Source organism: Diabrotica undecimpunctata, chromosome 4, assembly GCF_040954645.1.
Source record: "Diabrotica undecimpunctata isolate CICGRU chromosome 4, icDiaUnde3, whole genome shotgun sequence".
Classification (NCBI taxonomy): domain Eukaryota; kingdom Metazoa; phylum Arthropoda; class Insecta; order Coleoptera; family Chrysomelidae; genus Diabrotica; species Diabrotica undecimpunctata.
The window spans coordinates 98,115,861-98,128,259 of record NC_092806.1 but is presented as its reverse complement, the minus strand read 5'-3'; the positions used below and the strand labels follow the sequence as shown (position 1 = coordinate 98,128,259).

Sequence of the window (12,399 nt, the reverse complement as noted above, 5' to 3'; positions counted from 1 at the left end):
AATGAGAAGGTCACGTCGTCGATAAACCCGGCCCATTAGAAAGAGAAGCAGGGACCACTTTGTGTCAGTTTTTCCTTTCGCACTGGGCTAACGCAACTGTATGACAGCAGACTATGTAGTGTAGTTATTAATAAAAATTTTCAATGTGGCCGGTTTTGAAATTAAAAATCAACTTGACCGTTTTTGAAACTCATTTACTTAAACATGTCTGATTAGGTTAAACTTCACGTTTTATCCATTGTCATCTCTTGCGTACAAAAAAACCACCACCATCGTTTTTCACAGCTTGTCTAAACTGGTTACCGTTCCTTGGCAGCTTACGTTAGTAGGAAAACCTATTACTAATCATAATGGTTTCTTAGGGGGTACCGGGGGCAAAACTTAATTTTTCAGGCAATCAAAAGAAACTGTTATTAGAGTTTGATCTTTTTCTTTTAATTTCGAATAAACCGTTTTTACTTTCAGAAAATGGACACGTTTACAACACATTTTGTTCCATTTGACCTTTTTTATTTTTATTTTTGACGTGACAACGTCTTAAATTAGGTCGTGGCTCGGAGTCACTCATGAAAAAGTGTAACGCCCTCTCACGTCTGTTACGATGAGTCACCGAACGAGAGAGAGGCCCGCCGGACCGGCGAATGCATTGCGTCTCTCTCCCACTCAAACATGATCGGTCCGCTGCGCGCGCAGCACTAGAGAATTAGGCGCGTTGAATCGGTGCGAGCTTGTGTCTCTGTCTTTCTCGAGCGTTCTATACAAAACATATTTCTACAGAGCGTACAAAATATATTTCTATAGTTAAAATTTGTGCAATTCTTATTTTCATTCAATTCCTTGTTCCTATTGTGCAATTTAATAATATTCATATCAATAAATATTCTACCGAGAAAAAGACGTTGTCACGTAAAATCTTCGCCCGTAAAACCGACTTTACAGGCAACCGATTTTTCTTATAATTTGATGGAGGTTCAAGGATGGAATTCGAGGAAATTACAAAATTAAAAACCATACGAAAATAGTTTTGTTGTACACAAAATTCTGAGGTAGATTGATTTTGATATATACACTAGAAAACTAGGGATTTTCGCGTGACATTTTGATAAATTTGGTGATAAAAATATTTAATAAACAAAATATGCAAAAGATTGAACGTCATTTTTTACTTGTAACTAATATATAAATAAATATCTTAATAATTTAAGATCACTATCTGATTTTAAATACTAAAGGTGAAAACAGTAACATATGGAAACGTGACATAATTTTATTAAAAGGGCATAGGAAATCCTTTAAAATGAGGGATTGCAAAGTAATTTTTGTTAGTTTGAAGTTTAATTATTGCAAAAATAACTTCAAAAGTTGATTTCTTTATTTTTTTCTAAAGAGATTTTCTTCAATCTCGCAAATATTCATCTTTAAAAACGGCAACAAGTTTCATTTAATAGTTATTGCAAAATTAAAATTGTTTATTTCAAAAAGCTTTTATCTACAATGTTATTATGCATAAACTATTGGGTCTACATGAATACTGAAAGCAACATATTGAAGAAAAAGGCTTACTCTATCAAATTAAATCATATAACGAATAAAAATTTTATGTCAAATGTTGTAAAATAGGTTTGCAAAAGTACTATGACTTTAAGCATATAAACAATTAAAATAACTTGACCCTTTAAACTCGAGCAAGCTCTTTTTTCTAAACTTACCGGAGCTTTGTTTGTAAACAATAAGCAACTTAAAAATAACCATTTAAACATGTCAAGTTTTAATCAACGAATATTGATTTTTTTTTAAATTTTGAGTACCTCGTGGCATAGATCATACAAATGCATTTAGTTAATTTGTAAATTGTACTTTGTACCGAGTAATTTGTTTACTACAAACAATTTGTTTGTAACAATTCAAAAAAAATTTTACTTTTTTCTTATTATTTTTAATAGAAAGGTTTATTAAAGATTAAGCAACTTAAATATTTATATATTATCTTTATAAATAATATGTTTTACCAATGAATTTTACAAAAATTCATTTTTCATTTGAAAATAAAATCTATACCTGTTAATATTTCTTGCATTATGCCTACTATTTTTAAAATTACTTTTTCTCGAAAACATTAAAAATATATATATATATATATATATATATATATATATATATATATATATATATATATATATATATATATATATATATATATATATATATATAGTTTGTTATTTCCTGTCCGTGAATATTTAATTCGAAACTTTTTTATGGTTTGTTAGTCTGATGTAAATAAACTTTGATCAGATAAAAGGCATATATCGAGCACAGTTTAATTAAATCTTGCCCAAGTACTTTCGATCCCTAGATCATCTTCAGGGGCATCTGAAATAAGCCAAGAAACGTTTTTTTATAACCAAAGAAATTTAATAACTTCGATAAAACTCGAAGTTTTATGGTTGAAAAAAGGTTTTTTATATGATTAACGTTTATAGACTTACTTCGTCAATTGTGGCCTATCCGGCAAGAACAAGATGTCATAAACATAAAATTGTACATTACACTACACTACAAATAGACAAACAAACACTTTAAAATAATTTAAGGGAGGCTACATTGCTTGAAGAAGTCGGAGACAGAATGGCTCCTGATCTAACGGAAATGTTGGGGTGACATATGACAAATGACAACTTGGATGAGCAGTCACAATCATAGATATGTGATCTGCACCTTTTACAATTCTATGAAACTAAGTATTGACCAAAAGTCCAACTGACACTACTATAGGAGATCACTGATGAAATATAAAATTATATAGAATATTTTTAAGTAAATTGAATAATCCAGATCTCACACTCAAACATGTCTGTAATAATTAAGGTGTTAGTTTGAGAGCAACTGAAATAGACGAAAAGTAAGAATGCAAGAAGCGGACTAAACAATATGTTAAACAGTGGGTGGTTGACTACAATAAAATGGTCTACCAAGCACTATCTGTAATATAGAAAGGAAGAGATCTGACTATGTAATTAAAATACTAATAATTGAAAATCAAAATGGAAAGCAAAATATATAAATGGGGTGTAATCCAAGTAGTTCAGTTGAACCCACAGTCAATGGTATAACTATAAAATTACTATGGATGTGCTCAGTGCAGGAAGTCTAAACAGTCGAGCTGGGTCCCCTACGAGGTGAAGCTGTAATAAAGTTTTTAAAAATAGGTTTAAATTTAGTACAATTTAAATTAATTTGAGTATTAAGACAGTGAGAGTTTTCATTCGTTTCCCTTGTAATTTCCAAATCTTCCAATAAATCCAACTCCATATAGTTTTTCTTTCTACTAATGTCATGTAAGATAGATGAACCAGTGTTGATGTTAAAATTGTGTTTACTGGATAATAAGTGTTGACCAAAACTTGAAGAGTTTGGTCTTTTCAAATGTTCTGAAACTCTAGTGGATAACTTTCTAATGGTTCTACCTACATAAGAGGCATCACAATCATCATCTTATGTAGGTAGAACCATTAGAAAGTTATCCACTAGAGTTTCAGAACATTTGAAAAGACCAAACTCTTCAAGTTTTGGTCAACACTTATTATCCAGTAAACACAATTTTAACATCAACACTGGTTCATCTATCTTACATGACATTAGTAGAAAGAAAAACTATATGGAGTTGGATTTATTGGAAGATTTGGAAATTACAAGGGAAACGAATGAAAACTCTCACTGTCTTAATACTCAAATTAATTTAAATTGTACTAAATTTAAACCTATTTTTAAAAACTTTATTACAGCTTCACCTCGTAGGGGACCCAGCTCGACTGTTTAGACTTCCTGCACTGAGCACATCCATAGTAATTTTATAGTTATACCATTGACTGTGGGTTCAACTGAACTACTTGGATTACACCCCATTTATATATTTTGCTTTCCATTTTGATTTTCAATTATTAGTATTTTAATTACATAGTCAGATCTCTTCCTTTCTATATTACAGATAGTGCTTGGTAGACCATTTTATTGTAGTCAACCACCCACTGTTTAACATATTGTTTAGTCCGCTTCTTGCATTCTTACTTTTCGTCTATTTCAGTTGCTCTCAAACTAACACCTTAATTATTACAGACATGTTTGAGTGTGAGATCTGGATTATTCAATTTACTTAAAAATATTCTATATAATTTTATATTTCATCAGTGATCTCCTATAGTAGTGTCAGTTGGACTTTTGGTCAATACTTAGTTTCATAGAATTGTAAAAGGTGCAGATCACATATCTATGATTGTGACTGCTCATCCAAGTTGTCATTTGTCATATGTCACCCCAACATTTCCGTTAGATCAGGAGCCATTCTGTCTCCGACTTCTTCAAGCAATGTAGCCTCCCTTAAATTATTTTAAAGTGTTTGTTTGTCTATTTGTAGTGTAGTGTAATGTACAATTTTATGTTTATGACATCTTGTTCTTGCCGGATAGGCCACAATTGACGAAGTAAGTCTATAAACGTTAATCATATAAAAAACCTTTTTTCAACCATAAAACTTCGAGTTTTATCGAAGTTATTAAATTTCTTTGGTTATAAAAAAACGTTTCTTGGCTTATTTCAGATGCCCCTGAAGATGATCTAGGGATCGAAAGTACTTGGGCAAGATTTAATTAAACTGTGCTCGATATATGCCTTTTATCTGATCAAAGTTCATTTATTCGAGCATTCAACCTTATATTTATTTGATGTAAATAAAACTATTTAAATTTTGCTTAAACATTTCGGCACATTTGCCATTTTCAATAAGCTTTTTATTTAACTCTAAACATTACATTTTACATTTATATTTCATGTTTACACTTTTTTAAAAGGTTTAACATAGATTAAAAATTGGCATCTGACATTGACAGATGACATCTTGCAGATGTTTGCAAAGTATAATATTAATGTTGGACATAAATCATCAAAAATATCTGGAAATTTTTCAAAATTTTAATCTAAAGTAAATAAAGACCATTAATCAAATGTTATTTATAAAATAAATTGTAAAGACTGCAATTCAACATATATTGGACAAACACACCAATACCTACATAAAAGAATGGTTGCACACAAACATAGTATACAAACCAAGGCATTAAAGACAACAGCCCCAGCCAAACATTCTCTAGAAAATAGTTGTTCTTTTGATTTTGAAAATGTGCAGATTTTGGAAAAAGCACAAAATTACAACAAAAGATGCATATTGGAGATGATTAACATAAAAAAAGATCCGAATTCCATCAATAATAAGACTGACATCAAAGATTTTTCCAATATGTATCATAACTTAATAAATTGAATGCACTATGGCAGATTTCTAGGATACGACCCTGAACCACTCATACTTTGATATCTGCCAGATGTCATCTGTCAATGTCAGATACCAATTTGTAAAACATGTTAAACTTTTTAAAAAAGTATAAACATGAAATTTAATTGTAACCTGTAATGTTTAAAGTTTAATAAAGTGCTTATTGAAAAAGGCAAATTTGCTGAAACGTTTAAGCAAAATTTAAATAGTTTTATTTACATCAGACCGACAAACCCAGTAAATAAAATATATATATATATATATATATATATTATATATATATATATATATATATATATATATATATATATATATATATATATATATATATATATATATATATATATTGAAGTGCAAAATTTACGTGACAGTCAGATTTTTTTGTTTTTTGTTGGTGTTTAGATCAAAACTTGTTTAATTTGTTGAATTGTATTTTATATCTTATTATCTTAGAAACACAGTTTCCATTTATACCGTTCGAAAACGCTTACATAAATATGGACTAAGGTCCAGAATACCTGTCACGGGACCTCCATTAACAGCAGATCATCGGAGGCAACGTTTACACTTCGCTCGTGAACATCTTAATTGGGGTGTTGACAATTTCGAGTGTTGTGCTTTTTACAGATATATCAAGATTTAACAGGTACTCATCAGATGGGCGGCCTAGGATATGGAAAAGAGCTGGTTAACGTTATCATGAATGCTGTTTTACTCTGAGATTTTAATTTGGTGAAGGTGGTATAATTGTGTGGACAGGCATTTCCCTAAAGGCTCATATAGGACTTGTTACGATTCAATAAGTCAATATGAACGCTCAACGGTATATTAAACAATGTTTTGGAAGATCATGTAGTGCCATATGCCCCATTTATTAAAGACAATTTTTGTCTAATGCAAGATAATGCTCGTCAGCACATCGCAAGAATAACTCGTGATTACTTGGATGAAGTTGGGATTAGTTTATTACCATGGCCCCCAAGGAGTGCAGACTTAAATCCAATAAAACATGCATGGGATATTCTGGGACGACGTATTAGACGTAACCCGTAACCATGGTGAGTTTGAAACCATGAATGATTTGAAGCAAGCAGTTCGTGACGAATGGGGCAAATCCCTCAAGCAGACTTTGCTGCCCTAATCCAAAGTATGACTGATCGAATGAGAGCCGTAATTAGGGCACTTATAGGTAATATACTTGACTAAAGATCATTTTCTATATAAAATGTTTATTTGTAAAAAAAAAATTTTTTGTTACTTTGCAGATTTTCAAATGTTTTGAATTTTTTATTGTTTTTTCTGTGTAACATTATTGAGTTATAATAAATTTTACTTTTAAATTTTGTTTATTATTAAATACTCAATTGGGAACATCTTAAACTTTATTAAACGCCTGTTTTTAGGAAAAAAAATATATACATATATATATATATATATATATATATATATATATATATATATATATATATATATATATATATATATATATATATATCCTCCTGAGACCTGATGTCCAATTAAATGGACATTTACGTTTTATATATTTTTTTGGAAAGAACTAAATTTACAGCGCCGAGTCCCACGGTCCATCGTAGTGTATATACAAGTGACCCTAACAACAGCGCGCCGTATTACTGTGACCACATTATAACTTAGTTAACCTGTTAATCTCAAGTGACAAAAATGGCGGGCAGTTATAGAAAAACAATTGATGGTAAGTAGCTAATTTTATTAGATTATTAACCTAAATGTTGCTTAGTCTAATAACTTAGGATATTATAAATGCATTCATGCGATGTAGTTGTCTTATCAAACCATTTTTAAATTGTTTTTTATCTAAAACGGGGATGTCCTTTTTTATGGACGTCAGGTCCTTAGGCATACATAAAATATTATATTAGACTTTTTTGTTTCAGCTGTGTTTGGTAATAAAAAATATTTAAGACCCGAAGTTGACATTGAAAGACTTCTTGAATGCCTGGAAAATTAAGATATAGACGTTTCAGATTCTGAAAACTCTGATGACGGCTTTGATCCAAATGAAGAATCGTATCAGCCTCAGCAATCAGATTCGGCCCAACATACAGATGATGAACAAGATACAGAAATGCCACCCGAAGATGAATTAGATAACGTGCCACTCAGTGAACGAAAAAAAAAGGAGAACCGAAATACATGGAAAAAAATGGGTGTTTTTGTCCCTCAGCATATAGACTTTACTGGAATTGTCGATACAGTCTACGAGAGGCAAAATTGGAAAGTTGAAAACTATGTCGGTATGTATTTTGATGATTCAGATTTTGAGAATATTTGTAATTGTACAAATATTAAATTTTTGCAAGAAAAAGGAAAACCTTTGAACGTTACTCTAACGGAGGTGAAAAAATTTTTTGGAATATCTATTCTAATGTCCTGTCTGAATTATCCACAAATTAGAATGTTTTGGGCTAAGACAACAAAAGTCAACAGCATTGCACAAGCCATGACTCGTGATAGATATTTTCAAATCAGGAGCAACTTAAAAGTAGTTATTGACGCTGATGTGCCTCAAGATCAAAGAAATGCTGACAAATTATTTAAGATCCGGCCTTTAGTTGACAGAATACGAAGAGGTTGCTTGACACTTCCAAGATACAATGAGGTTGCTGTGGACGAACAAATGATACCTTTTACGGGCGTGTGTAACATGAAACAATTTGTTCGAGGTAAACCTAACCCAGAAGGATTAAAAAATTTTGTCTGTGCCACTCCCAAAGGATTAATATTAGACTTCGATATTTATCAAGGGAAAAATACATTTCTGCAGAATGATGATGATGTTAAGAAGTTAGGTGTTGGTCCGTCCGCAGTTATTAAGTTATCTACAACGTTATTAGAAGGAACACATGTGTTCATCGATAGATATTTCACCACCTTACCTTTACTTGAGTACATGTTAAACAAAAATATTTTTTTAAGTGGTACAATAATGAGATCCAGAATACCCAAAGCAGTTCATGTAACATCGGATAAGGTGATGACTCGATTGGGTCGTGGTTCATCTGAGCAGGATGTAAGAGCTGATGGAAAAATTAACATAGTCCAATGGTATGATATGAAATCAGTTATGCTAGCGTCAACTGCATTGCAAATAGAACCTTCAGATGAATGTAACCTGTGGTCAAAAAAGGACTCCCGATATATTGAGGTACCTAGACCAAACATTGTTAAAAAGTATAATGAATACATGGGGGGAATAGATTTAATTGACAGGATGATAAGTTATTATAGAATGGGAGCTAGAAGTAAAAAATGGACAGTCAAAACCATTTTTCACTTATTTGATCTTGCGATTGCCAATTCTTGGATTCTATACAGAGATGACCATAAGCAACTTGGTGATGCTAATAAAACCGTTATGAAGTTCCTGAAATTTAAAATAGCTGTTTCCGAGTTACTCCTTAAAGACAACATTTCTGAAAATTCTGATTTTGGGAACACTTCAACATTAATAACTAGAAACAGTTCCAATCCTAGACCATCACTTCAAACTTCTACTAAAAGAAAGATACAACACATTCCTGTAATGGCATCCGAGTTAAAAAATTCTGTTAGATGCAAGCTTCCAGGTTGCAAGGGTAAAACAAAAGTTTATTGTGAATCATGTGACATATTTTTATGTTTAACGGGAAATAACAATTGCTTTAAACAGTTTCATTTATAATAATTTTGTATTGATGCGATCCTGATGTCCTTTTGAATGGACATAATTTTTTTCATATTTAACAATAAAATAAAAATTTAGAAAAATTTACATGTGTTTTTATAATCAACATCATACGAATTTTACTATTTAATCAAAAAAAAAAACAAAAAGAATCAGCTCAGGTCTCAGGAGGATATATATATATATATATATATATATATATATATATATATATATATATATATATATATATATAAATATCTATAATTAACATATTAAAATTTACATAATTAAACTATTTTTCTTTATAATAATATACAAAGTTTATAACAATATATTTGTTTAAAACACACTTTTAATATTTTTTAGTCAAAATAATTGTTGTTGTTGTTGTTTGTTTGGGTTTATATGACTGCGGACACTAAATCCATTCGCCAAAAAAAATAATTGTAAAATTAATAAGCATAATTCACGAAAAATTAACACGTATAGATTTGATTTTCAAATAAAAAATTTATTTTGTTATAAAACTTATTTTTAAATGTATTATGTATAACTGTAACACATTATTATTTCTCTGTTTATAACATTATTCTCTAGTACAAAAAGAAAAACGTAATTGCGCCTCATTTCCTATCTTTCTAGTTACTTCCACGTTTGACATTCTTTGAATCCATGATATTCGTAGGATTCTTCTGTAACACCAAAATTAAAAGGCGGTCAACTTATTCAGATGGACTTGTTTTAGTGCCCACGCTTCCAAGCCATAAAGAAGAGTAGAGAACAGGTAACATCGAAGCATCTCAGGCGTAGTTCTAACCTTATATCCTGACAACAAAGAAACTTTTTAAGTTTAATGAATGATGCACGTGCTATTTCAATGCGTGTCCTAATTTCTTTGGTTTGGTCTACATCTGATGTTATCCATGTTCCTAAGTATTTATAGTTATTAACACTCTCAATTGCAGTATCTTCAATAGTCAATTGGATATTTGCATGTGCAGATTTAGTCATGATCATGCATTTAGTTTTCTTTAAATTTATCTTTAGTCCGTACTCATGACAGCATTCATTAAGGCGTTGCATTACGATCATTGTTGTTATCCGTCATTATTACTGTATCGTTTGCAAAACGTAAGTTATTCAAAACTTTTGAATAAATTATCGATGTTTAATAGTATGTATACAGTTTTGTTTAAGTTAAGACTTATCTATTTTTGTTTTGTTTTAGGGGGATACAACGATCAAGAAGGATATTTTGGGCCATGGAAAACCTGTAAATATATGTTATACAATAGGGAACGATGTGGAAATAATGACTCAAGATTTAGGCCCTCTGGTAAATATTAACTCTTTGTTTTTTAAATCACTGTAGTTTTTTAATTTCTTTACATCTATAGATCGTATTACATTACTACGATTATTGCGAATTAATAATAGAACAAAATAATAAATAAGTAATAATTAATAAAATATTTAAATTGAACAAAATACAAATTTGTATAAAAAAATGAGCAAATATTAGATAAAAATATCTAATATTTGCCTAGATTCCTTTATACCCTAGAACGTAAACATAAAAGAGTGCAACTAATATGAGTTGGGATAAGTTTTGAGGAAATAATTAAAACGAAATTTTATGTAATAAAAATAATTTTCCTATTAACTTATACTATTTAAAAAATATATTATTAGTATATAAAGAAGAATTACAAATAAAAATATTTTTGTATTCCTTCAAAAAAAGTTTTTTTATATTTCTTAAATTACTTTAAAATTCAGCACATCAACATCTTAAGAAAAGGTTAAAATATGTTAAAAAACTTGATTTGAGTACTACACCCCTCTGTGAAGATCAACGAGTTACACGAGATCAACAGGAAATACGATTCATTAAAAAATTATTAAGCAGACTACGACAAGAAGCACCGCTTAACAAAGAATTCTCTCGCACCTTTTTAAACAAAAAACGTTACTAGATACGAATACTAAACTTTATTAGGACCGAAGATAGTTGCTTGTACCTTAATAACAGGATAGCCAATCCTCCTGTTCCTCAGTACTGATCCCATATAGATGGTGACACCATTAATTTTTTCTAATTTCTTAGAATATCCTTCCATCCTTCTCTATCCTGTGCTATTTGTTCGGCTTCATATAATCCTCGGTTAATTATTATTTTTATTTGATCCACCAAACGACTTAAAGATCTTCCTCCAGGTTTTTTTCTTGCAACTCTCCCCTTTATTAGCAGTTTTTCAATCGTACCTGTTCTTTTGGCAATGTGTCCAAAATACTGCAAATATTTTTATTGTATTTATTTAAGCAACATATCTTTTACTTTGAAATGTTCTAGTATTCATACATTTTTTTGATGTTCAACTCAGAATATTCTTAACCTGGGGCGTACAGTTACATCTCAAAGGCTTCTATTTTGTTTTTATCTGCTTTTTTCAGGGTTCACGTTTCGAATGCATCTGTGGATATGGGATAAATTAGTGCTCTTATTAGTCGTAATTTTGTGTGCACTATCTGCAATCTCTTAATTAGGTTAAAGAATATTTTTCTTCTTCTTCTTCTTTTTATATAGACATGACTTTGTCTGTTTTTCAATGTGCCTCCAGTAAGTTGTCATTCCATCGTTTGCGTGGTCTTCCAACTGATCGTCTTCCTATTGGGGAACCGTCTCTTGCCGTCTTTACTACTCTATTTGTTGTCATTCGGCTTATATGATCGTTCCATTCTACTCTACTATTTCTCCCAGTTTTTGATGCTCTCCACATTGCATCTATGTCGTATATCTGTACTTCTAGCTCTGTCCCATAGTGCCTTACTATTAATTTTTCTAAGTGTTTTTATCTCTGCTGTTCCTAACATAATTTTTGTTCTCTCTGTGTCAGGTCTTGTTTCTGCCGCGTATGTCATTATTGGTCTGATGACTGTTTTGTAAATTCTGCCTTTCGTTTCTTTCCCGATATTTTTATTTCTCCATATTGTTTCGCTTAGGCAGCCTGCGGCTCTGTTTGCTTTATTCACTTGATCTTCCACTTCGGTTTCGAGCTTTCCGTAGCTAGATAATGTGATGCCTAGATATTTAAACTCCATCACTTGTTCTATTATCTGACCTTCCAGCTCCAGTTTACATCTTAGTAAATTTGCTGTTATAACCATGCATTTTGTCTTTGTTGGGGAAATTAACATGTTAAATTTCCTGGCGGTTATATTAAATTGGTGTAGCATACGTTGTAAATCATCTTCACTTAGTAGTATTGCAGAGAGAGTAGTATTGCGTCGTCTGCATAGCAGATTATTTTAAGTTTGTAAGAATATTCTTGGCTCTGTCTATTCTCATGAATTTTGTCTTACTCTTATTAAGCTGAAGACCATA

At 30.8% G+C, this 12,399-nt stretch overlaps 1 protein-coding gene across 2 annotated transcripts in view; it reads left to right on the top strand.

Moving 5' to 3' along the window:
* The window catches only part of LOC140439821 (uncharacterized), a 376,019-nt gene that overhangs the window by 262,892 nt on the left and 100,728 nt on the right, over positions 1-12,399 (top strand). For both annotated transcript variants that reach the window (XM_072529974.1, XM_072529973.1), the window contains exon 2: positions 10,243-10,350. In XM_072529974.1, the coding sequence (XP_072386075.1) occupies positions 10,243-10,350 (108 nt within the window). The remainder of the gene's footprint in view (positions 1-10,242; positions 10,351-12,399) is intronic.